Genomic DNA, 27,929 nt, shown 5'->3' on the forward strand with positions numbered 1-27,929 from the left:
GCCTTGTCGGAATGACAAAAGAGGCAAAAAAATGCAAAAATGTTTGAAAAAGTTGAAATAGGCAAAAAAAAGGCAACATAGAGTATTGTTCAGAATGAACACCAAAGTACACCGATCCGAAGGTGAAGAATCTTCGGATCAGTGTACCTTTGTGTTCAATTTTTGTCTACCAGCATTGGAAACTAATAGGCATTTTACGTAAAATCCGGCCTCTAGTGATAACACTAGATATGACAATACAGGCCCTCCTATACCTGTGATACAGAATAACATTGATTCAAACGAACATGTACAAAAATTAAACAAGTAAACAATAAATCTCTTGCTACGACATAACTTGGGTCGTTGCAACATGTATCAATATCCTATGCTTATCATGGAGCACAATGTCATTCAAAGTTCCAGTTACTGAACAGTCTTGGAAAATTCATGGCTAATTTTGGAAATTTGACAAACTTGGGCCACAGGTACTAATTTTGACTTTAACTGTACATACATTTTCATCCACAGAACAGATTTCTATGCACAGTAAACAAAATGACACTGGGTAAATGAAAAGATAAAAGTTACAGAACATGCAAATAACCAGACTATCAAATATCAAATGCATATAAGTCCCCCCCCCCCAAAAAAAACATGTTTAAAACACTGGGTTTTAAATATTTAAAATATAGCAACCCTAGTGTTTGGTTAGTTAAGACAGTAATTTTGAATGTTTGACTAGTTTCGATCTCTGAATTAAGCACATTTCTATTTCAGGCATTGGTCGAGAAGAGCAAATCTGTACAGGGTGTAGCTCAGTGGCCTTACAAAGCAGTTGCTCAGGCCTTGGAAGTAATCCCACGCACCTTGGCGCAGAACTGTGGAGCCAACATGATTCGTACCCTCACAGCCCTGCGTGCTAAACATGCAACTGGTGAGTGCAATGGATATTTGATTTGTGCTGTATATTTAGACCCCATGAAGAATAGAGAAATTTGGGGAAAATACTACCTTCTTGAATTGAAGGAAGATAATAAATTTTTAAGTTATAACCTTTGAGCTACAAGTATAGTATGAGGGGAATTCATTAAATAACAGGAATTTTATTCTAAACTTCATGGAGATTTATGTACAATGAAAATTTGTATTTCGGGACTCAAAATGGTTACTTAGCAAATGTGCCATAAAGGTGTAGTGACAATTGCACAGTAGCTTGTACACGTGACCACTCCACTGTTGACTTGCACCATGGAAAGAGCAATGAAGTGTTAATGGTTTTTGTGGTCAGAGGGAGTGAAACCTTCTGAAATCTACAGCAGAATGAAGGTTCAGTAGAGACAATTGTTCAAGTCAGGGGAGAGTGTATGAATGGGTTCAAAGATCAGTTTTTAAAAACAAGATGAAATATCAGTGATGAACACCGGTGTAGAAGGTAGAAGGTCAGTTTGTGTGGCAACTGAGGCAGTGAAACAGCAGACCGACCAGTGAGTTCGTTAATTTAGTACACTCTCCCGACTTAAATAATTGTCTCCGTACTGAACCTTCATTCTGCTGTAGATTTCGGAAGGGTACTCCCTCTGACCACAAAAAACGAAGAACATTTCCTTGCTCTTCTGAGGTGCAAGTCAACAGTGGAGCAGCCATGTACGAGTTACTGCGCAGACACATACTTCTCAATCGTTGGGACACCTTTATGGCATGTTTAAGGAACCATTTTGAGTCCCGAAATACAAATTTGCATTGTGCATAAGTCTCCATGAAGTTTAAAATAAAATTCCTGTTATGTAATGACTTACCCTCATAAAATTTATAAAATTCCTCCAGTTTTGGATTAGGGGGTGACTTTTTTATAATATACAGCCTTTCATTGGTTAATCCTTATGACCCCCCCTCCCCCATGGGAAAATGTAGATAGATGTATGTAATGGGTTAATTAGTATTCTGTTGGTATCCACCATTATTTCTATTAAATGAATTGCTTTGGAGTAAAGTATGGTAAGTGACATTTTGATCATGATTGAGTTCATTAACCAGTAAGGTTATTTGAGGCTTTACTTTCGATAAATTGTTTAGGTATTATGTTTGCCATTTTCAGAAGGGTTCAATAAGTCCAGTGTAAGTTGCATGACATGGCAATTACATGCAAAAACTGAAGGATGGTGCTTTTTACTTTATATCTCAGTAATGATCAAATGTCACCATATTTTACTCCAGAGTTCTTCAAATAACATGTAATTTAGTGCAGAATTCTGCCATTTGTTATTTTTCTTAATGGCTATGAAGGCGTCATTCATAAACTTTGATTTTGTAAATTGTCTATATTTTTTCCCAGTGGGTATCCTTTTAATTTATGTACTTGCTTACATTAATTAATTAAGTGACTAAAACAATCGTTCAAATTCATTATGTAGCATTTACAGTTTTATATTGTGTCAGTAGAATATTGATCACCAGTACTCCATCGGCAACAATTTTGTATCAGTCAATCCATCAATAAATCTTTACCGATGTTCTTCATCATCATCATCCTTTGCCGTTTCCTGCCTCTGGCTGGGTCGTCATAGATTCAAGGCTCTCCATTTTTTCCTGGTCTTCCACCACTCCTTTCTTTCCACCGACATCTTGGTCTCCCCATTGGTTTTGTGGATTGTAAGCTCTTACTGATAGTCTTTCTGCATCCATCCTCTTCATGTGTCCGAACAATCTCATTTGTTTCTGATCTATCCTGTCATGAAGCTTCACCACCCCCACTGTCTGTTGGATCTCCTCATTCCTTATTCTATCCCTTCTAGTCTTCCCCAACATGCATCTTAAGAATTTCATCTCCACTGCCTGCATCTTTCTTTCGTCTCTCTGTCATTGTCCAAGTCTCTGCTCCATACATAATTATTGGCACATAGTATGTGTTACATACAGTCAACTCTCGATACAATGACCTTTCACAGTTCCCGGGAAAAGGCTTGTTATTGGAATTTGCACCAATTTTCAGTTTAAACGGAGCTCAAACGGACACAAAGATTTCTAGGAGACGTCCGTTGTCCAGGTTCATCGCTGGTTTCTGTTGGATGATGGCATGGGTTTCTTTGACTGTTTTATATGACAGAGCTGGTTGGGTGAAGTATGGTTGTAGAGGAAAGACTCTCAAACCTTTCAACATCCGACTGGCACACAAACCTATATCCCAAATCGGAAGAGCACTTCCCAATTTCAAGAGATACTACCTGCCCAAACTTGCATCCTCTGGTGTCTACAAGGCCACATGCCAATGCCACAATAGATACATTGGCAGAACCATCCACACTGTTCAAGAATGGATTGATGAACACGTAAAAGATGCCAAAAAAGACACACCAAAATCGGGCCTTTCTCAGCACCTCCACTCCACAAACCACACCTATGAAATTTCAAAATTTCACGTAAGTAATTATAAACCACGTTTACCGCATCCATCATGAAAACAATTTGCTTTTGCCAGAAATGAGGGTTCCAAGCTATCAGTTTTATAGCTTCATATTTTTTTTTCTTTCATACTGTTTGTCTTTTATTAATTTCCTGTAATTTTTTTTCACAAAGGTTGCTCAACATGGGGAATAAACGGGGAGACTGGTGAGCTGGTTGACATGAAGGAACTTGGCATCTGGGAACCACTGAGTGTCAAATTGCAGACCTACAAGACAGCAGTTGAGGTATGTATCCAATGTAGAGAGGATTAGAATTTTACCTTTTGTTCCTTCAATGTAACACTTTTGTTTGTTTGTTGTTAGGGCTACATAAATTCTAAGTCGCTGTGTTCTAGTCAGTAGGGTGTCTTCATACCTAGTGTAAGTTTCATGTCTTATGTAGCATTTACAGTTTTGTGTCAGTAGAATATCGATCGGTACAAAAGTTAGGTAAATCCTCTATATAAATTGTAATGATTTTTTCCATTGAAATTATGCTTCATTAATATACCAGAGTTTTGAGTTTTTAATTCCACTTTATGCACAAATAGGCAAACTGGGACTGGAACTACAGTTTCAAGTGGGATCCAAACGACTATGTGCCTCCACTGGGGATCGAACCTGGGGCCTCCTGGCCATCAGGGAGGCCACCAGAGGTTTGCCTTAAAATATTCATAACTTCATGTAAGATAAAGATTTAGATAAAGAGCTGAAGTACTCACTGAATCTGCATAACTGGTTTTTGTTAAGTGTTTTATCAATTTGAAAGGTCACTGCTACCATCCTCGTTGGAACTTGCTGCTTACTGTTTCAGCAAGTGTCAATGAGGATGTGGCAGTGGCCACCAAAATTCACAGAACACTAACAAAAAACAGTTGCCGGAATAAATGCATTTTGCATAATTTCCAGGATATCCAGACTGTGAAGTGCCATGCAACATTTTTTGTGATTAAAAAATCCAATTCTGGTGCATCAACCCTAATTTCTTTGCTATAGATCTATTTAAATTTACGTAGTATATTGCTTATTTATCTTTAGTTAGGGAAATTTGAGTTGTTGAATTTAGAACACTAAATTAGATCAAAACTTGACAGTCAACTTTCATTATGTATTTTCTTTGGATTGAACATTGAATTTAATGAGTGTTGTTTGGAATGTTAGTTGAAAATTGTAACAATATCATTGGTTTTATTAATTTTTTCTTACATTTCCAGACTGCAATTCTTTTGCTGAGAATAGATGACATAGTGTCAGGAATCAAAAAGAAGGACAAGGATAATGAAATGAAGGCTAGTGCACAGCCAACTGCGGAATCGATGAAGGAGTAAATTATATTTAGTGAATTCACTCACTCCAGAAATGGACGATTAACGGCTTTTGTGATGGACATTTTTTGCCTATCAAATTACTCTTTTACTTCACAAGTGCATATCAACCTAATAAATTAAAAAGTGGTAGCATGTTGAATTACTGTATTACAACAAGATCACAAATTCTGTAGTTGCTGTCATTCCACAAAAAAAATTCTGATGCACTTGGAATTAGTTAACTTCTTTTGCAGTTACTAAGTTAATAGTTTTGAAAAGGCTATATTTTCATAACATTTCTATTGTAGGAATGAATAGTTGCGTAACTTTTTTGGTGTGTGTTCGATACATGAATAGCTTCAAGGAGAGAATCATTCCAGTAGCTTGAGAAAAATAAAAACTTGGCTTTAATTCCAGTTTGATCATGTATTGCATGTAGAAACTGAGATTGTTTTATACGTTAACTTTAACTTTGAAATAAAATAATGTTCAAATTTCTAAATGTCTAATAGTTATTCTTGTATGTACGCATTGCTTCCATTGTAGAATTATTTTCCTGTAGTTTACGGGTATTCCAAGCATAAGAAAACAGTTTTTCGTTGTGACATTTCAGGAATAAAAATAAAACAGACTGCTTCTTTTCACAGTTAAGTTGCTATATTACAAAATGTAACATTGACAACATCCATTATACAACGGATTCTTTTGGTTTTAAAAATTACTAACCATTGTTATAACTGTATCTTTAGTCAAAATAAAAATAAATGTCTGATGAAGGGAGCGTGTGTTCTCCTGAAAGGTCACAACAAAAAACTGTTTTCTTATGCTTGTAATAACCGTAAACTACAGGAAAATAATTCTCAATGTCTTTTGTACAGGGTGCAAGAGGTGGCTCAAGATAAAATTATCCAGGTGAGGTGGACTTTTTCCACCCTCCCTACTTTTTACCATGCCCCCACCCATCTACTCCTACCATCCATTTCCTCCAATAAAAAACATGACTATTATATATTTATGGTTTTAATAATGCAAAATAAGTCTTGTTTTTAAAAGACTTTAAATGCTGCTGTTAGAGAACATGTTTATTGTACGAGGGTCACTATTTATATTTTGAGCCTAACAATGAAAAAAACAGGAATTTGGCATTGAAAACTGCTTTATTGTTTTTCGAAGTATTCTCCTTATGGTCAACACACTTTTGCATTCGTTCGAACCATTTGTCAAAGCAGTTTTTCCAATCTTCTTGAGACACCTCCATAACATTCGGGAACAAGAAGAAGTCATTGGGTACCAAATCAGGACTGTATGGCGGATGACCCATCAATTTCATAAAGTCGGTTGTTAGACGAGAGATGTGACAGGTGCCATTGTCTTGATGAAGAATGATCCGACGGCATTTGTTTGTTTTCCGTATTTGACCGAAGACCTCTGGCAAACAAATTGTTGTGTACCGTTCAGAGTTGACCGTTCTACGTTCCTCTAAAGGCACAGTTGCCACATGACCAGTTTTCCCGAAAGAACAGGCGACCATTTGTTTCGATGTGCTTCGAGCATGAACAACTTTTGTTGCATTGGGTTCATCTTGAAACACCCATACAGTCGACTGCTGTTTACGTTCCGGCTCATATGCATATATCCATGATTCGTCACCTGTTACAATCTTATATACGTCTTTTGAAGCACCACGATTGTATTTATTGAGCATTTGTTTGCACCAATTGACGCGAGTGTCTTTTTGAGTTTTTGTCAAATTGTGTGGGATCCAACGAGAACATACCTTTCTCACAGCTAAATGATCATGTAATATTTTATATATGCTGGTGGAACTAATGCCTATGGTTGCCTCAATCTCACAGTATGTCACATGACGATCTTGCCGTATTAGGTTTTGCACAGCATCAATGTTTTCTTGAACAACAACTGATTTTGGATGACCTTCGCGAATCTCGTCGGTGTGCGAATGGCGGCCACGATTAAATTCGTTATACCAGCGTTTCACAGTGGCAAGGGATGGGGCTTCTCGCCAAATGTGGAAGTAAGTTGATCGATGCACTCTTGTCTTGATAATCCACGTCGAAAATCGTAAAAAATCATCGCACGAAAATGTTCACGAGTTAATTCCATTTTATTGTTGTCGCGCAATCTCCAAGGCAACATAAACAACACAAATGAAGCTATTGACAAAACATTTGAAGTACGTTATGGTCAATAATGCCAGACGATTCCGTGCAAACGTCAAATCGCGCCTAACTTCAATCAGTGTTGCCAAGGCTCAAAATATAAATAGTGACCCTTGTAGGTATGTGTTTATTTAATACCTACATATTGACATCAAAGTAATAGAAATCTTTTAGCTTAAACTGCTTCATGATTTACTCTAATAAGCTTACTTTTCATTTTTTCCGTGCAAATTTTCTTAGCGATCGATTTCGCCATCCTTCTGGTGGCTTCGTCAGGCATGTACTGTACATGATTGTTTAATATACGTACGTTATCCAGCAGTAACTTCAATTAATTCTTGTCAACAACAATTCCAACTTTTAAAAAAATAAATAGCCATTTATGCACCTGGTGTAGTGGTTTGGACTTTTCTGTGCATAAAGTTGACTTAAAAATAAACTCAAGCAAAGAAACCAATAGGCATGCTGAAGGTGCATTTCCTGGCCTTTAAGCCATTTTACAAAATTGCATTAATGTAAACTGGTTTTACCTTTTTTTTTTTTTTTTTTTTTTTTGACAAATGTAAAGTCATAGACATTTATTACAGATAGTTGTGTACACTGTAATAGCATAACTAGAGGCACAGAATTTTGGTAAATAAAAAGGCAAAATTTTGTTACAACAACAGTCAATTTCAGGTTCAAAGTGGTAAATAAAATAAAATTTTGGTGTTATAGCGGTGAAAATCTGATAAAGTGGTATATAAAAAGACATTTTGGTTTTGAAATTGTGAATACAATCCTAAATTTGATTTAAAAACCACTTATTATGCAAAATTAACATTTCACATTTGTGTAGTTATCAGAGTATTAAGTTTATTTCTGTGTAAAAAGAGTCAATTTTTGCTTCTCCAATATTAAAAGCAGAATTAATCAATTTTCCGTGAATTGCATAACTCTCAGGAGAATTCAGACCTTGGAAGGTGTCGCATCGGTAAATAAACAGTAAATTTTGTGTTTAAGAGTTTATTTCGCATTTTGCATTATTTTGTGATAAAACATGGTAGCAAAATGCCACACCTTTCAAAAACATGAAAAATTAACACTATGTGTTTTTTATTTTGTTTTTTCATCAAGAACTAAATAAGCATGCCCCTAAGCATAACTAACATACATTATATGTTCAATGGGTCCTGCCTTTTTAATGCAGAGATCATATCTGTTCAATGCATAAACACAAATCTTGTTCGGAGACCAAGACCAATGGTGTAGACCTAGTGATGTTGCCTTATAATGAAAGGGTCCCAGGTTCAGTATTGAGTGGAAACATTGCACAGTTATTCAGATCCCTCTTGAACCCATAGGCCCAGTCCCGATTAACTTATCTGAGCATAAAGTAGACTTTACAAACACTGATTGACAAATCTTGTTTGGAGAGGCTGAAACAAAATAGGCTTCCCTGAGCGAAGATGATATACTACCAATCCTTTTATTCAGCTTGTCGAGATGGAGGTATGGTGTGTGGAAAACATTCCACAAATAAGTTAAAGGATATCACTGATTGTGGTGGTGTTTGCACCCATAGCCTCAAATAGCCACTGTTTTATGTTATTGCAGAGTGCTACTATGCTATTCTGTGAAAGGGTGAATAACTGTTAGTGTCAACGTACTTATTGGCCACCTTGTATTATTTTGGTTTTCTGCTGGTTTAATAGTGTGTTTACTAAGAGTCTATCAATTTGATGACTGATTTTCTTTGCAGAATGCCATTTTGGCAGGGTTAGGGGATAAAAAGATCAGTTTGCTACAATACACTAATATGTGGTTAGTGACTAATAGTGGTCATGTGCAGCACATAATGAGTAAAATGAAAGTAACATTTTAATGACACAAGTCTTAGTGAGCAACGCTTGTTGTTTAGAAGTTTGTCCATGCAATAGGGAGACACTTGTATTTTTTTATATTTGTGTCACTTCTCCACCAACTTTGCACTAATTGCAGTGATATGCAACTGCATGAAAAATAATTTTGCCCTGAAATGGCAATTCTGAAAGGATTTACGCTTGCACCTGGCTACCTTGGTCTGACTTTCCCATGGTCCGTTGCCTGAAACATCTTGTTGTAACAAAATTCACAGGCTGAATATAAAAACAATGTTGATAATATTTAAATCCTATTATTTGTGTGATTTCATTTATTATATTAATAAAACAATGTTGAATTCAAGCTGGTACTATCACAGATAATAAACTGAAAGCAACAATTTTGCTGTTTTACATTATAGGTACTTTGAAATTATTCCAAATACCACTGTTAGCAGCATTCGTGTCCGATACGGTTATGAAATCTAGCAGTCCAAGTGAACAGTTTGAGAAAACAGCTTTACAGTCCCCTCCAGATAGCCCAATTGATTCTGCAGTAGTGTAGTCTGCAAGCAAATCTTGGTTTCCTTTCTTTGTGGAGGAAGGTCTGAAACATTAATCACTTTATTATTACCAGTAGTAGGGAGGAAGGTCAGAACTGCTAATGTAAAAATTAAATGGGGAAACATTCACCATGTAATGATCTATGATCAGGAGTAGATTTCAGATTTGTATAGTCATTACTAGAGACCGGATGTTTAGGCACTAAAAACATATAAAATAGGCAGGCAAATAAGCACTTATAATTTTCAAAATTGGCAGTAAAATAGGCATTAAAATACAAATAGGCAATAAAAAAGGCAATGAAATTTAACTCAAAATAATGAAGATAGACATACAAAAAGAAATAGGTGTTTAAATAATATAGAAACATTCCTGTACATTCTTTATAGTTGCTTAAAATAACCAGGAGCTCATCATTAGAGACAGCAGTCCAATGTTGTACTTAATAAATCACTGCAAACAGGAGTCACGTCAGCCCAAAATTTTCCATTGTATAATGGCTACACAAAATAGTCTGACAAGAGAAATTATTGGCTACTTCCAACCAGTACGCAAATTATTTAAATATACACTATCACTGCACACAGGGTTATTTCAGTTAAAAAATTTACACTATATATTCCACTCAGCAGTTCGAACTAAGAAACTGTTTAAATGCATTTCAAGTTTGTACTGTATGGCATTAAGTTTGGTTGCACATCCCACCAAGGTATTTTTTCAGGTGATCAACCGACAAGTTATGTCTGCAATCGGACAACACATTTTTTTGAATTGAAAAAGATATTTCAACCTCCACAGATGTTATCGGAGCATACTTAAAGCATGCGAGAACATGTTTGATCTAACTCAGTTTGTATATTTTCACCTTTTATAACTTGTTGAATTGCCCTCAATTTGTCGAAGTTCTTATTAGCTGCAATAACTCGCTAACTGTTATTTTTAAATTTCTTGGAAGCATCGGAAACTAATCCTGGGAACAGGAAATTGTATGCACCGAGTTCAGTCATGTCCCAATTTTAAAGAAAATGCCTAAAATAGGCAATATCTGGAATTTATGAAATAATATAGGCAATATTGTATGAAATAGGCAAAATTAAATTGCCTTTAAATGAAGCTAATCCCTCCCCCCTGACCTTCCCAACATTCATTTTCATCATATCTCTAACAGGAAAGAATAGGCATTTTGCCTAACATCCGGTCTCTAGTCATAACGTATAAATTCTATAGAACCTATAATTGGATATTTCATCTGCTAGTTCTTATTTAAGTTATAAGTGTCTAAGAGGAGGAACAAAACAATGTTTAAACTGTGAAAAGTGTGTTTTTGTGCCTTTTTGATTAAGAGTTCCCCACAGGAAGCACAGATAAGTGTTCCTTTCTTTTTATAACTTGAACTTAAAGAATAAGACATAATCTTCAATGTACTCCTGTTCAGATAAAGTGACACATTCATCAACTGTTCAACCCTATAAAGTGTGCCATTTTGTTACCAGGAGTGTATATAATAAGTAGCAACTAGGAAAAAGTTCATCCTCTATGCCTTGAGAGAGAGCCTGTCACCTTATAGCTGCTCCTGTGACTGTGAATCCACAATTTTGATACCCAAGATCCAGGTTGAAATCTCACCCAGGCATATAACTGTTCTTTGTGAATGCAGAACAGTTGTCTTTACACTTTGAAACTTTTGTATTATTTTTGATTAGAACAGATTTTTAAAATCTCTGCTTTGAAAATTAATATATTATACGAAAATATAATTGTCAAAAATTGAACAATTATGATGATCTCCATGTATTATGAATTATATCCATTAATGTTAATTCGAATCTTGGATAATTCAAATGTTTTTCATGTCACCTTAGAGTTTGAATTAAAAAGAGTCCACTGCATATGCTCTTTTATTTTTTAATGCCTATTTTCCACATATTGCAAAGAAAAATGAAGAAAAGGCTTTCTGTACAGATTAATGACTACTTGTGGGAAGGATTAGGACTTTTTTAGGTCTTGCAGCGTAGGGGGTTCATCGAATATTGATTTTTGGTATTGGAGGTCTGAAGTGGTTTTAGTTTTTAAATGTCAAAAATTCTAGTGTCATCATTTGCCCCTCCATTAAATGATAATTTTATTAATTTAATTGTTGGGATGATCATGGAAGTTTAGATGTCAAATAGGGATCATTATCATTTTTTTTAGACATATCAGTTGGCCAGTCACCCCATTCTGCCCTTAAATCTGCTGATGGAAAAACTACCTAGTTTCTTAGTTTCTACTACTTTTCTTTTGGTTTTTAAGTTTATCTTAACTTACGATTAAGGAGCTCTTAGCTCTCAAAACTTGTTCATTTTAACTTACGATTAAAGAGCTCTTAGCTCTCAAAACTTGTTCATAGTCCCACACATTATTTTGATGAGAAATCAATTTTTCCCACTTCTAGCAGCGACGTTGATCGCATATGTGTGGATTTTCTTTAGGTATAAGTTCTCCAATTTTCCGTTTCTTGCCCATGTAGTCTTAATTATCTACAAAAATGAGGAAACAAACCAAATGATTTATGCACCACAATTACAGGCTGTAGCATACAATGTTTTGTGCATGCTCTATGAAAGGATAAATTACTCTGAAAATCTGAAGTAACGATTCCACTTCTCTCAGAATGCTTGTATGCTTTTGTTTCAGGTGTCCTTGTTCTCTTCGAAATAGAGATGTGATCTCTGTTCATATTACTCTGTGCCAGTGTTACAGCCTACCCCTCATGGACTCGTCCACTAAAACTATTTAGCGTACAAGCTTGCACTATAATGCATAATTTTATTAGTTTTACTGTAAAATATTTATGAATTACAATGGAATATTAAGAAAATTATGGGAATTATGCGTGCATTCTTCGTGAATTTTTCTCCGTAGACGTGAAAAATTGCAACTTTTATTAATCCAAATCCCATTGAATTTATACACATTTATAAATACCCTGAGGCAAGTTTTTCACAGTTTAGTTTTTATTTTTATCGAGGAAGGAAAATAACTGCATGGAAAATAAAACTGAATTCTCTCAATTTGTTTACTTTGTTAGTGTCCTTTGCAGAACAATCTACCTGATGGAAAATTATTGTATTGCTTGAAATTGATTAGGTAAATTTTGGTTTGAAATAGAGAACATATCTATCTGCTTATCCCCTTGAATTTTTGGAAAGTTTGCCTTGAAAACCAGGAATTATACTTGAATTTTATCATGGTCTTAAGTGACCACCCTGTTTAATCACAAAGTCAATTTTCAACATGGAATTTCGAATTTTGCATAATTTCCAGCATAGTGTGACTATGAATGTACGTGACATTGGCTCCATGCTAATACCTGAACAGAACGTGAAGAATCTCCCCAATAAGTCCATTGTGGAAAAGTGGTGTTTCAGCAGCTTCACAGATAGTTCTTCTCAGGCAGTTTCTTCCACCAAGACCCTTCCTAAAAGAATTGATGCATTATTGAAATTGTCAAACTAAGAATAACAGTTTGACAGATCAAGTAACAAAATAAAAGTTTTATGTCTGTTCGTCACAAGACAAACATGAGAAGACATCTGACAGTATTACTATATACACGTTCTAAAATGTGACACACCACTACACAATATCGTAGCATTTTTCTTAAAAAATGTTCACATAATCAGTGTAAGTAATTCGTAAAACATTTTACCTATCACCATGAATGAAAGCACAGAAAAACTGAAAGAGATATTTTGATTTCCATTGTAACACTAGTAAATGATCTGTAGTTGCCAACCAAACGGTCAGTGTTAAATCCTTGCTGGAAAATGAGAGAGATGAAGTCTCCCGTATTCTACCATGGGGTGTGGGGGGGGGGACCTAGCAAAGGACAATAAAGGCGGATATTTTACGAAAGCAAGAACATTTTCTCTGACATTCCCTGCAATCTTAGAGTGCATGATTAAGAGATTCTGACTAATTGCAACTTAGCCATACCTGGCCTAACAACCTACTTGCTATTGTTATATTAAAACTCAAGAGTACATTTTCACTCATTTTTGTAGTCGAATATGCTTTACTAAGAATAATATCCAAAACACACACAAAGCAGTGTGTTTGTGAGTGTTGCATGTTTTCTGTCTTTCTGTAAAGAATACAAGACAAACATAACTATGAAATCTAATTGATTTATATTAATAGATAGCATAAACTAAATATAAACATACAAAATTGAACTGTTTCAACTATTTTGTAATTTATTGATATCTTGAACCAGTTAGAAAGGGAATTAGTTTGTTACTTCATGAATATCTGATATATGGAAAAGTAACAAATTAATTCCTTTATATTTAATAATACATTTTTAAATATTTATTAATTTCCTTTTATATTTAATAAAGTAAATGTGTATATCATATAATAATTATATATCTGTGTCTGTGAGGAGAAGGGGGGTAGCTTAAGATCTTCCTTTCCTCACAAATTTTCAATGATTTTGCTCCCTGGTCACATTGCATCGGGAAATTCGTCAATGTGGTGATAGAGTTTGATGTGCAAAATGTACCAAAACAGCCCAACGAAATGCTACATTGGAAAACCCTTTGCTTAAAGTATTATTGGAGATAGTGAAAGGAGTGGCTTAATGATATTTTGAAAGATTTTTATTTGAGCTTATTCTTAATAACTAGAGCCCGGAAGTTCAAGCATTTATTTTCGTTAAAATAGGCAGGCAAAAAGGCATTTATAATGTGGAAAATAGGCACTAAAAATGAAAAAAAAAAAGGCAAAATAAACAGAAAAAAAGGCACATTTGGAAGTCGCTTACTTTTATCTATAATTTCTGGCAACATGTTAAAATCTACATTGGGAAGAGCATTTCAATTTTCTCCGTCTTGATTGCACATAACTGCAAGGTGTTTTTTTAAGTTCTCAACATTCATTGATAGTAGTCTGTGAGAGAGAATGTTTTTCATAATAGAAAATGATCTTTCTACTTCGACAGAAGTTATTGGAGCATACATAAAACAAGCTAATGTAGCTGAACTCATTTTGGTAACAGCATTTTCACCTTTTAGAATATCACAAATTGTTTTCAATTGTTTCAAGACCTTATTTGAACTCACTACCCGTTTGCACTTTTCCGCAACAGCTGCCCCCTTTTCTTCTGGCACTTCCATCATCTGCTGCATAGATTCCTCAAAGATTTTCATGGATGCTACAAGAGTCTCACCTCTTTTTTCTAGCTTTGTAATTGTCTTTGGCAATGCACCATAATGTGCAAAAATAAACGACAGTTCATTCTTCAGTTCTGAATAGCACAGGAGTTTTTTCCCTTCACGAATTGAAGCCGCTTCATTTTCTGGAAGAGCATCGATCACCTCACTGATTTTTTCAAGGTTGTTAGCATAATATATAGCTGATGATATCCAGGTTCCCCATCTCGTCAAGACTGATTGCGGAGGTTAACTAAGCTCAGGCGCAACTTTTTGAAATTTTCGGGTTCGAGAGGGAGATTTCAGAAATATCTTCTTTGTGTTCGAAATCAACCTCTCTACTTCAGCAGTCAATCATGCACAAGGAAATGTTAACCGAAAGGCCATATCCTAACTCAGCATGAAATATTTTTTCTCACACTTTTCTCCTTCAGCAATGTTGAAACATGCGTGAGTTCAATATTACTTAAATAAGGCGAAAATTATTCACATAATAAACGGAAGGAAAATAAATGCCAACATTTTTTTTAAAGAAATGGTCAAATTTCATTGAAAAAGGCAAAAAAAGGCATTATAATTAAAAATAGGCAGTGGCAAAATAGGCAAAATGAAAAGGCTTCTAAAACATTCGAAACAACATAAAAAACGTATATCCGGAAAATTTGTATCAATATATGCAGCAGATAAAAAGAGGCATTTTGCCAAACTTCCGGGCTCTATTAATAACAACAAATGTAGGCTGTTCGGGGAAAAAAGCAAAAAAGTCAAAATGCAAAAAATTCAATTTTACAGTGGGCAGTTATTCATGTTTATTGTTTTAATGGCAAACATTACACACATGATATACATTGCATCATCACTGTTTAGAATCATTACACATTCTTAACATAAAATTATACTTAAAATATTTTCTTTAATTGATTCAGTGTGACAGATGAAAGCAATAGACAATTGTAGTTTGTTTTCCGTTCACCGTAGAACTATTGTTAGTACTTTGCAATTCTCCTGTAGTCACATGGTTCCCTATGTTGATAGTTTGTGATTCATGTATATCATCTAAAGGTTGAAGTTCATAAACCAAGTCAAAAAACCTTTTATGTCCTGCACCGTAGCCGTACGGTCTTAGGTGTCGTGCTTTGTGCTCCAGCTATGGGAACGCACGCTGGTTCGTCTCTCCTTCGAGAAGCGTAACAACTTTTCTCCTGAGAGTTGGACCTATGTATGGAACCAGTGATCACCCACCATCATGAGGAAATTAGGGAGCTACGAATGAATAGCGTAACCCAGTCATGGAAATCTACGACGAGGACTGGGGGTTAGTTGTGCTGACTAAGTGTCACCTCTTAACTGTTTGGATAATCTCCCACCTCAGCAGGTGGAAGTGAGGCTGGCAGTCGGTAGTTAGGCCCTGGTCCTCACAGGCTGTTGCACCACGGGATATCATTTATTATGAATAAACCTTTTATTGTCCACTATTGTCACTCTGCAATGCAAGACGTCAAGTATAGAGAGCTCATGTCACCACATATCTGGCAAATTCAATAAAAAAAAAACCTAACCCTCCCCTCCCCCTGACAAAAAATGATTTAGTTCGAATCTGTGGTCAGTGTAACAAAACTGTGCACGCCAGAGTAGCACGGCTCCAACGTGACCACCCAGGCTTTTACAGTGAGTTGTTTGTACTACAGTTTTTGGCAGTGTACACCAGTGAGTGTAAAAGCTAGGCTGAAACCGGATCCAATGTAACCATACCCAAAGTATAATTGCATAACTTTTTGAAACATGAATTTTGTGCTTACGCATGAATTAAACTACTGCATGTTTCCCTGAAAAACAAACGCAATTAGACAAAGTTAATTCCATGATGATTGCTTATTGCTATCAGGGGCAAAGAAAAATAAGCGTAACATGATAATTACTCCTCCAGTATACTTTCAAGCATCGAGTACATGGTTTGCCTGTTCAACAAGTGCCTTCCCTCATCACGTGCTTGCAGTATGTGCTGAGATAGCAGCTGTGTTCCATTTGTAGGCAGATCATAATCAAACTCAAATCCAATACCGAGAGCGACATCCTTTTTGGGAATATTGACTGGAAGGTTTATCTGGAATGCTAGCTGCAAAATTATGAAAAGAAATAGTTAATATGTTTTATATATGATTGTACATAATTGATGATAGTATTTTTTTCAAAATATAAGTAATGCAAGGGAGCTTTCACACAGATGACTTACGTTGCATAAGCCAACAGTCTATGGGTCAGTCTGTAAGTGAAATATGTCACTTTAGTGTGAAATCTTGCCACTTGACCCCTTGTCCTTCCCTTATGGAGGCACAATTAATTTTCAAAATATCACCATTCAACTCTGTCTATGCATTTTCATGTCTTGACAAAGTTAATTTTGTGTTGATTTTAAACATGTTGCAGGCATAAACCAGTTTGTGGGTGCTTATTCGAATGCTCTTTATGTAACCCAAAAATGTTTCCTACAAAACTTGCTCAAGAGACCTATCAAATGATGTCACTTGACCCTCTGTACCATTTGAAATTTTCTAAGTACCTCTCCTGGCATTAACCCTTCTCCATAGCAGGGCATTTAGGGGGTGGGGGAGATGATAGTGTCCTACCCACTTAGTTCATCTTTAATGAAAGAAAATGTCAGGCACATGGAAAAATGACTCTTAATCCCCTGCAAATTCCTGGATAATTCACTACTTTCTTTTGTGGAAACTTCTTTCCATTGCCAGCCTTCATAACAGGTTATTCTGTTGTTTTCCTTAGTTTCATAGAAATGTTGAGAATGATATGCCACCTCCATTGAAGGTCACGAACTTCTCCTCCCTTCCTTTCATAGCTCTTTTATATCCTAACAGTGGCGGCCCCTCCATGGAACAGAGGGAACAGGCTGTTCCCTTCTACTTATCGCCCTTTTTAGCTATTTAAATTATCTACAATAACATTATAAGAACACTTCTTTCTTCCGAAATCAACACACCGAAGAAAAACTTTCACCGGGACTGGACGTTTGTTTACTTCACCTACCCTCGTCGTTCCACCCTCTGCTCAAAGAGAATGGGATTGTAATCTCATTCTCTTTGCCTCTGCTTCCTGACGCCGAGTATTTCCGACCACGCGCGAAGGTAAACGATCCTCATGGTTCCACCCTAGTAGTTTGTCTATGGTTCCACCTCCCACCACGGAAGCTGAACTCTCTAGCTGTTCCCTACAAGAGACATAGCTAATTCGTTTTCCTTCGAGTTTTTGCTATGTGCTAAAGTTTAATTGCGTCGTAATGATAGTTTTGAGTGTAGTAAGTCTATAGTTTCCTAATCTCATTGCTAAATTGCGTCTCCCATTCATAACGAACTGGAATAGTCTTCTACAGTCTAAGCGTCTGCTAAATACCTTGGCTAAACGCTGCGAAATAGCTTCCGACGGAACAGCTCGCGTCCACCTGTTCCACCAGTCCCAAGACGCACGCAGTGGCAGGGCAAGAAAGCGAATGTATATGTATGTGCGAGCGTAGGGTTGCGAATGTTGTAAGATCGACAGGCTGAAGACGAAAGGTTTTAGTTAATTGAACTTTACAGAAAAGACAGCAAACCAATACCTATCCTAACTGGATTAAAAACTAAAACGAAATCATACACAAGGCATTTTCAAACAAGTTACTACAACTCTGTAAAATGATTAACTGGATACTCTTCAAGTGGCAAATTACTGTTATCCTTGTTTGTTCCCGAGAAGGGAGTTTGGAACAGTTCTGGTTTTGTCACAATTTCTACAAATCTAGCGGACGTCATGAAAAAACTCGGCCATCTGATTGCCATTATTGCATTGAGGACGTTTGAATTACAACAATGCTCAACTCTACAAAAACATGTCAACTTAATCTACAAATAGAGAGATGAAACAGGTTTCGACAAAACATTTTTTTCTCTGATCACTCATAAATTGATTTTATTAATTCTTTCTTCGTTGCGCATCAACAATTTTGTTTTTAATGTTTTCTTTACATTATATCATATTTGCTTTAATATTGGTATTGTCATAATTTTAGCGTGTTTCATGTATGTCACTTCTGACTTCTGACAATTTTCTTCGTTGCGCATCAACAATTTTGTTTTTAATGTTTTCTTTACATTATATCATATTTGCTTTAAAATTGGTATTGTCATAATTTTAACGTGTTTCATGTATGTCACTTCTGACAATTTGTAACATATGTATCGCATGTTTATTTGGGTTCATTTCAATAAGGGTTGAATTTTGCTTGGTCTACTGTATTATATTACGACAGGGAGGGGAGGGGAGGGTGCAAGTGCAGGTCACCTGTTCCCCTGCCTGATTTAGCACCGCACGCCACTGTATCCAAATCATAAGCGTAGCTACGGGGTGTGCCGTGCCTAGGCACACCCTAATGGGCTGCTTTACCAAAGAGAATTAAAGACATATTTCAATAAGAGATAAAATAAGCAGCAGTTTGTAAGGAGTTGAAAATGTCATTACTTTGTACAAACGTGTGCATTATCGCTGATGAAACGGGTGTCTATAGATTTGCGATTTTTTTATGTCATTGGAGAAAGAAGATATTTACTGCATTCTACTCTGTACTGCAGCCAGCGCCTTTCTTCTATACCTGTCACAAGCTGCACGTGTGAGAGAGCTCTCCAAGCTTTCCCAAGTTAAAACTAAATTAAGAGAAACTCAGATGCAGGGTAGATTGGAAGCCCTGCTCTTGCTATTTGTGGAACAGGAAAAAGCTTAGTCTATTGATGTAAATGAAGTTATTGATAAGTTTAAGAACATTGTACCTTTTGACAGACGTCTCTTGTTATAGATGACGTGTATTTTGATGTATTGTTTGTAACATTTATGAACATTTTGTGTGTCTGTAATTTCTATGCAATTTGATTTTTTCTACTAGGTACATATATTCAGAAAATTCAACACTGTCATTTAGTGAATGTATATTCCTTTACAAACATCAGTGCAGTTAAAGAGCCAAGTGATTGTGTTGCAAAATATGCTATTAAAAAGGTACAAGACCTTATTTTTTTCTTTGTGCACACCCAAATATAAAGTTCTAGCTACGCCTATGATCCTAATCATGTACGTACAAGTAAGCGACAGAAATTATATAAACTAACAAACCCAACCAAAATGCCTCTGAGCTCTACTTGCACTGAATGTGAAATTGAGGTTTTTAGAATGCAAACAAAATCGATTATCTGGCAACTGTGATCCGTCTAGTAGTGATTTGACTCGAAAGCTGTGCCAAATTTAAAAGTGGTGTGTGTTTTAATTTTGTTTAAAGAATAGTAAATTAATTTTCTCGGTGTATGTGTATCAGTGATTGACATACTTATTTTATGATTTAACGTAAAATAAGAGACATAACATGAAGTTCAAATGACGAAGACAACCCAATAAGATCATTTACATCGTGCAGCGCCGGTAAGTAAAACTTCTTACCTGTTCATACAGTAATAAAATATCGTGACATGCCTAGAATGGTAAATCTTTAAGTTTAAATAATACAGCGTTATATTTTTGATGTCTTGATTCCAATGTTTCTTGATTAACACTTTAATTTATTTACATGAATGTGCATGAATGTCTGACCGAGTTCACATTTTTAGCCGGTGCACAAGTTTGTCGCTTGAAGCCTTTTACCTAAATTCTACAGTTCTAGCTAGAAAAAAAAAAAATAATAAGAGCACATTTCTGAGACCTGCCACCTGCTTATCACTTGAACATGGTGCAAACAAGACTTTGAATGGTTACGATCTAACGAGTGCCCCTTCGTCAATTTCATTTAATAGATTAGTGATGCGGTCGCAGATTTCATTTAGGCGTGTACCCGAGTCTGTATATGTTCTCATATTATTATTTCACATGCAACGTTAACAACAAATGAAATATAACTCAAAGTGTTGATGTGAAACAGTGGCGCAGGAACCGGGGGGGGGGGGGGGTACAGGGGTACATTGTACCCCCTCAAAGTTTTGAAGGGGGGTACTGTACCCCCTTAAATCCGTAAATCCCGTTGTACCCCCTTAGATAATTTGACAGACGCAAGGTGCTACTGTTAAAGGAACATATTATCAATTCGCTCAATAAAAAAGGTTTAGGTATATTGTTGATAACTTACAAGCATTATCTAATTTATCTTACTTAGCTACCACAGAAATTCAAACCATTGTAAACTTATTCTACTACATTGTGCTTGCTACTATGTAGTTAGTTCATTGACCTGTGTTTTTGGAAACCTCTTTAAGGAGATGAAAATTGTGTAAAATTTCTGTGAAACGATGGAATCAGATAAAGTTTACTATCAGAAAATCACGCTCCAGATGAATGCTCCTTTGCGTAAGGGAGGTACACTTTTCTAAAGAAGTGGTCGCGTCGATTCAAAGATAATATATAAATCTTCATCAGAAGAGTGTATGACTGACCTTTTCTTTTGAATTTTTAAAATTGAATTTTCCGAAACGAAATACTTACACAAATGAGACGAGACATTGGGGGGTACAATGTACTCCTGTACTTCATAACTTTGTAAGAGGGAAAACTATACTTAAACCTATATATTAAGAGATTTTTGAACATAGAGATGATACTGAGACAAGAAAAGTCTGTGTTTCCTCTCAAATTTCGAAACGAGACTGAAATAAATCTTTGCAAAATCAAGGCGAGGCGATACTTGATGTCCGAGATGATCTCGTTCGAAACTCTGGTATCATATTTGAAGAAATTGGTAAAAATAAATGTAAATTACTGTGTGTCTTATCAGACATACCAAGCGTATAATGTATTGACTTCTTTTTTTCAAAATGTCGTGTATTTTGTTTACTGTAATTGCAAAGTTAATGCATTAGTAACAATTGCGAGCCTGTGCTGTCCGGTTTAATCTATTTATAATATAATTCCGTATTTCGACGGTTCACAGCATCGAAACAAGATATAAAGCTTATACTAAATATTTCGTGGGTCAGGACGAAATATCTCGCCTTGTAATTGAATGGTTCAACATGCACAGAGCTTTGGATTCCACTTTAAACTGCAGATTCAGTCCCGATTAGCCGATGAAGTGACTATACATAGAATAAGTTTTAACAACTTCTGAGTGGACACCGAAACAAAAGAAAACCACAAAAAAGAACGAGAAGGACCTCACCACAGAGGAGGGCCTCCCGATGGCGCAGTGATATCGTCGTCGCCTTGTAATCAAGGGGTCCCGGGTTCGATACCTGGTGGAGGCACATGGCACAGTGGTTTGGATCCCACTTTAAACCTTAGGTCCAGTCCCGATTAGCCTTACTGTGCATAAAGTGGACTTAAAACACCAACTCAATCAAACTCAAACTCACCACACAGACGAGATGAGGCTGTGACAATTCTCGACTCGTCTCATCTCGATGTCATTCCTAGGTCAAATGAAAGGTTCCCCTTTCCTGGACATTAGAACAGGGTGCAATTTGTGATTTTATCAGAGGACGAGAACTTAATTTTACCTAAGTATTAGATATAGTACTTAGAATTGGACATTAATCGCTTAAAATCTAATTTTGATATCGCATGCAACACAAACACAACGCGGGGTGTAAGGGGTGCTGCTTCCACGTAGAGCACCCAAAAGTCAACCTCACTTCCACGTAGTGCACCCTGGACAAGAGACTAACGAGGCTCTGGCGACTGGCGCTATGGCCAGTATAATTTTGTGTGTGTTGTCCTGTTTTATGTCCTTGTGTGTGCTGAGTGCGCGTTTACAGCCTCAGCTTTTAACAGAAGTCAGAACATTTTAAGGTTTTAAAGTTTTTAGTTATGCAACGTTTGAGTTGTAATTTGTAATGGTAAGGGGCTGGACCCCGTATAATGTGACGGGAGCAAATTAGCCTAAGTGCTGACGCTCCCAAAATTTTAAATTCAAATTCAAAATTCAAAACAAACACAACGCCATTCGAAGTTAAACCCTAAAGTCAAACTGGAAGAAAATTACATTAGTCAAATGAATGAACGGGATAAATGAGACTCACTGCAGGTCCTATGGTTTGCCAGTTGGCATTTCAAGGCTACTGTGTTATCTAAACTAGACTTCATTCAATTTCTTGCAAATTTTTCTGCATGAAAGCAATGCACTGAGGGTATAAGGAAAGTAAAAGTATGTAAACTTATTTTTCTAATCAGTTAAGGTTAGGTTTATGACATTTCACATTCGGCTGGTAGATATTGGTAGATTTTGGATTGAATTCACAAGGTCTTCGAGCAAGATGGGAATGTTTGATTGAGTGATTTGGTTAATTTTACTTCGCATTTCTGCCACTTCTGGCAAATCGCAAAGATGAGGATGAGTGATGGTATGATGAAATTGATGAAGGGACACTCACAAATAACACCCATGCCCAGGCAAGGATTCGAACAGAGGACCTCTGGCGTCGTAGAACGCTATGCTAACTCCTCCGGAGGCTGGCGAGGTGGGAATGTGTTTTGAATTTTCTTTGTAGATGCGAAACTCTATAACTGTGATGCGCACATGCTTTTGCTTACATTAATGTTCACCTTTTCACGTAAACGAGGAATTGACAAGTCACGTTAAAACATGCATGTATATGCATTTAATACTACTAAATACGAAAAGAAACCTTGGCCGGCACCAAAGATTGAAAAGAGAATTAAAACAACTTTCGAGCGTTTGCCTTTCCTTGCCTGCCCTGAGATATGAAGGATTTCGGTTTTGTATATGTAATGATATTACTTTCAGTGCTTGAAGAACGTCGTTAGGTAAAAATAATTATGTTACAAATAAACGCTTTGTCAAATGTTTTACAAATATTCCAAACTTAATTAGACCTCTTACGAGTTGATCGGAAACCATCTCAACTCAATATTTTTTTTAAAAAATACAACACCCTATAGATATCTGAGGAAATACCAAATACGTGGCTCCTAAAAGGCATTGGATGTGGTACATATCTGCCATAAATTGTTTAAAGATATTTTTATACTTAACTATGGAATTTTAAAATTAAAATGAACTGAACTGATGTGGACTCTATAAGTATGATATATTCAATAATATGGTGTCTATATCCAGTTGGTGAGAGACGATTATTCCTGGTTGGGATGGCTGAAGATAGAGGAGAGGGGGAATTCTCCTCACCCCCTTAAATATCACCCTGCATTAAAAATCAATAGATGTATCTTTGTTCGCAATTTTCACATTTCGAAATCCTGGTATTCAGTTTTGTTAAATTCAAAATGAACCTATGAACAAGGTCCAGAGCTTTATATTTTTCGGAATTATTATCTGGTTAAAATCTGTTCTTAAAATTACCATAAATTCTAAGGAAAATAAAGAAATAAAAATTATTTATGTCAATTTTAATTAAAATAACAGGATATTCGTGTGCTGTTCTAAAATGGAATATTCCCGATGCCTTCACATTATACCTATAGTAGTATACCTTTGAAGTAGTATATGCGTAGTATATATATATATATGCGCGCGTGTGTGTGTATGTATGTGTATATATATATTTGTTTGTTTCATTTGGTGTTTTAAGTCCACTTTTTTCACAGAAAGGCTAATCGGAACTGGACCTACAGTTTAAAGTGGGATCCGAACACTTGTGCCTCCACCGGGTATTGTAGTGGTAGCGTCGCCGCCTTGTAATCAAGGGGTTCCAGGTTCGATACCCGGTGGAGATCCCACTTTAAACTGTAGGTCCGGTTCTGATTAGCCTTTCTGTGCATGAAGTTGACTTAAAACAAAAACTCAATCAATTTATCATTCTTTCCCATCGTCACGATTATTATAAGAAGTAGAAAACCGACGTAAAATAGAAACTAATATATTTTTGCTGCCACAGCAGTCGTTTCGCGATCAACAACTGTAAGCTCTAAGAGACCATATCTCGTTACTGTCCAAGTTTCACATACCTGTAAAAGTGTTCCCGGAGGGAAAACCAGATAACGCCGAACCCTAGAAATCACAGGAGAGGTAACATGATGGGCCGATGACAGTGAAACCAGCAAACACAGAGTAATGTAGCCAATAACCATGCTGTGCTGAAAAAAAATGTACAGTTTCTATTCATGATTAAAATTCATTTAAGAAATGGTGTTTAGGGTTTATAGTAACGACTTGTATGCAACGAGGTTACTTTTTCTAGTAACTGCAACCGAGTTATTTTTTCTGCTTGCGAGGAAAGAAAATAGCAGTTCCTTTTTAAATTGTACAGTAATTCTTAGTGTAACTGAGTTACTTCTTCAGTAAAGTAATTGTAATCCAGTTATATATAAAAAAACTTTATGTTTTTAATAAAATAAATTACTGCCTTGGTCAGCATATTTATATTTTTTCATAATAATGGAAACAAGGCTTAATGGTGTTATAATAAAAAAACTAAGTTTCCAAACACTGCGTGGCGACCCCTGTAAAGAAATGGTCAGCACAGCACGCTATGACGCTAGAGGTCCCGGACTGGGCATGGTTGTTCTTCGTGAGTGTCCCTTCATCAATTTCATCATATCATCACTCATCCTTATCTTCGCGATGAGCCAAAAGTTGCAGAAAAGCGAAGTAAAATAAAGCAATCAAGACCAACCCCTCCCCCCCCTCCTAAAGCAAATTACATTTCCTTCATATTCTGCAACGGTGCAGTCTGCTTGTAAGTGAACAGCAGGAGAACCCCTATCGACTTTTTATTGACTTGAACCTAAATCTTTGAAACGGGTTTCCGTATTTTTTCTATTGCCTTTTTCTTACTTTCAATGTGTAATATTAATGTTTGTCATATCTCATTATGTCACTTTATTTACTGTATTCTTCACTTTTCATCACGAGAAACCCGAGATTTGAACCTCAGTTCCCTGGAGTTGTAGCTCATTCCGCTAACCACTACAGCAGTCAGAGGGGGTGGGGAAGGCTGTGCAAGCGTGACGTTCCCTTCACCAGTCCTCAGGGGCGGCGCCATGGGGGCGTGAAGGGGTGCTTGCGCACTAATTGAATTGCTTATTGATTTGGTCAAACTAATTTGGTTTCTAAAACTGGGGGGCAAGGTGTCAAAACGATGGGGTCAAGGACAGTTTACTTTCCCATGGTAGATAAGGTTACTATAGTGCGGGGGCAAAAGTGGCAGTTGTAGCCCCCCACGCCCCCCCACCCTAATCGCCTTCATTGAATTTGGTTTATTTTACTTCTCATTTCTGCCACCTTTGGGTAATAGCGAAGATGATGATGAATGGTGATATGATGAAATTGATGAAGGGACACTCACAAAGAACACCCATGCCGGGGTTTGAACCCGGGCCCCTGGCGTCGTAGCGCCCTGTGCTAACCACTCCGCTGTCACTAATTGAACTGTAACTTACTATTTTATACAAATAATGCAATACTTACATATCGTAAGAATGTAGACGACTGATCTCGGTGACACTGAAGCTATGGTTGCTTTAGTGTTTTCCTGTATGGTAGTAAGTACACTGAAAATTACTAACCAAATACGGTGTTGCAACGGATCTCGTGTCACTGTCCGGATAGCGTATTTGTACAACAGACGGATAGATTTTTTCTTTTCTTGCATCTCATTGTTGGAGCAAGACGGGACAAATTCAAAAAGACAACATTACTGAACAGTGACGTCACCAGTAAGCGCAAGTGGAGAAGCGGCGAGAGTAATTTTTTGTTTCACTCAATGAACAAGTATTTCTTCTAAGGGGTTAATGGATAGGAACATTTATATTTAACACACACACACACACACACACACACACACGTTTCGGGATTAATGAGCGGTTGCGTCTCCCTGACTTTCCTTTCCAATACCCAGTGGTCCTGTCAATTAAAGTTGTGTCAGGTACACAGCAATATGTTATGTGCTATTATTAGCGTTGTCCATGTACTTAAATTTTTAATGGGTTAACCGGATGCATTTAACCGATTAATCTACCGATGAATGTAATTTTAATCGATTTTAAACAGTGTTTATAACTTGGAGCAAAACCAGCTAATATCGTTCCAATTTTAATTTTTATTGGTAATAATTGGTAGTAACAATGGCCTAACAATTCCATACACTATGAAGAACAACACACCTTTTTCAAATTGATGTATATCACAACTAATTATCTAGTAGCAATTGGCATTAATGACTGAATATTTTTTATAAAGAAAGATTGTAGAACAAATGCCAGGGAACAAAAGGTAACCCCTTTTCAGAGGTGAGAAGGAACGAAACCACACTGTATTGAGTTCCCTTCGTGCGGTGGAGTTATGCAAGAAGCAATAGTTCACGCGAATGACCTGTCAATCATAGCTGAAGAAATAGTATACAGATTTCCGTACACAGGATTCACAAAACAATGATGTTGCCTTCACCTCATGTTACATTTTCATCGAATCGCTTAAACACATTTGTTGGATTAATCCAACTTTAAATTCTCTGATTGACATATTAAATTGACAGCCCTAATTATTGTTATTCTGCTCCATGTCCTTCCTTGTAATGTAAAGCTTTGTGATCTAACTGTCAAAGGTCTTAGTTTAAACCGTGTTTCTTTTGTTTTGACTATTCCATCAACAACGCCGCTAGATATGATCCAGGTTCGAGTCATGATTTTAGTATGGGTACTCCTTTTTAACTGATTACTTTTGGTTTCCCGCCACTCAGTGCTAAATCACGTGGGCACTGTTGCCGATTCGCTCGCAAACACACAAGCTGGCGGACCAGCAAGGACAAGCCATTAATATGCAGAAGCCAGTTTTGGCAACGCTGGTGGCCAGTTCGTCAACGTGGTTGGTTTCTCGCAGACACACCACCGTACTGTTGTCTACAACTGTACGCGAAAAGGCAACAGTGTTATGTCTCCTACCCTACAGTACCGCTACGACCTAACACCTTCTAGTTTGAGAATGTCAGAAGGTTATTTAATAAATAAACAATCCTAATTGTTATATTTTATTTTAGAAACGAGATCAAATACACTTAATTTGCAATCGTTGTAAGTATTCCTGCAATCATCTCCCTGTTGCCCAATTTCCGCAGCTTCAAAATAGTCTCCGTGCAACAATTCACTGCCTCTTGGTGTAGACGATGGACTGAAAGCACAAAAAAGTAAAAAAATTGAACAATATTATAAATATCATGAAAAAATAATGTGTAAGATTCATCGTTGAATAAAATTTTTAGCATTTCTGGACCAAAAGAAAAAGAAAGGTAGTAAGTCCATAATGTGTGGGTAATCAATACATTTTTACTTTACTCTTTTGTCACTTCACAACAGTTGCCTCAGTGGTGACGTGCTTATCCTTCAAATATTTCAATTTCTATTTCAATTTACCATCCATCGTCATCGTCGCGATTAGTCTAGAGAGTATATAGTTGTAGATTGTGTTTTTATGCGATTTACACATCGC

The 27,929-nt window shown here is 36.5% G+C and overlaps 3 protein-coding genes across 3 annotated transcripts in view; 2 read left to right on the forward strand and 1 right to left on the reverse strand.

Moving 5' to 3' along the window:
* Positions 1-5,231, forward strand: part of CCT3 (chaperonin containing TCP1 subunit 3) — a 33,179-nt gene extending 27,948 nt beyond the window's left edge. The window contains exons 10-12 of the mRNA XM_083140895.1: positions 760-916; positions 3,556-3,668; positions 4,637-5,231. Of these exons, the coding sequence (XP_082997021.1) occupies positions 760-916; positions 3,556-3,668; positions 4,637-4,750 (384 nt within the window). The 3' untranslated portion in view covers positions 4,751-5,231. The remainder of the gene's footprint in view (positions 1-759; positions 917-3,555; positions 3,669-4,636) is intronic.
* Positions 5,232-9,088: 3,857 nt separating this feature from the next.
* Positions 9,089-26,032, reverse strand: LOC146003162 (uncharacterized). Its single transcript, XM_083141346.1, has 5 exons — positions 25,914-26,032; positions 24,452-24,580; positions 16,429-16,625; positions 12,667-12,774; positions 9,089-9,357 (listed from the first exon to the last, which is right to left on the reverse strand). Exons 2-5 carry the CDS (start codon positions 24,572-24,574, stop codon positions 9,162-9,164), a joined length of 624 nt encoding a protein of 207 aa, XP_082997472.1. The 5' UTR covers positions 24,575-24,580; positions 25,914-26,032; the 3' UTR covers positions 9,089-9,161.
* LOC146003027 (uncharacterized) overlaps positions 19,791-27,929 on the forward strand; it is a 257,704-nt gene continuing 249,565 nt past the window's right edge. The window contains exon 1 of the mRNA XM_083141189.1: positions 19,791-19,966. The gene's annotated coding sequence lies outside the window, so the exon portion shown is untranslated. The remainder of the gene's footprint in view (positions 19,967-27,929) is intronic.

The sequence above is a fragment of the Lepisma saccharinum genome, chromosome 19, assembly GCF_977018435.1.
Source record: "Lepisma saccharinum chromosome 19, izLepSacc3.1, whole genome shotgun sequence".
In the NCBI taxonomy this organism is placed as follows: domain Eukaryota; kingdom Metazoa; phylum Arthropoda; class Insecta; order Zygentoma; family Lepismatidae; genus Lepisma; species Lepisma saccharinum.

Excerpts from the sequence above, each read along its gene's own strand:
- LOC146003162 (XM_083141346.1), bottom strand. The coding sequence starts at position 24,574 with ATGGTTATTGGCTACATTACTCTGTGTTTGCTGGTTTCACTGTCATCG. Across the intron at positions 16,626-24,451 it reads CTCCGGGAACACTTTTACAG|CTAGCATTCCAGATAAACCT; the intron begins GTATGTGAAACT and ends ATAATTTTGCAG. Across the intron at positions 9,358-12,666 it reads ATTCTTCACGTTCTGTTCAG|ACCTTCCTCCACAAAGAAAG; the intron begins GTATTAGCATGG and ends TTAATGTTTCAG.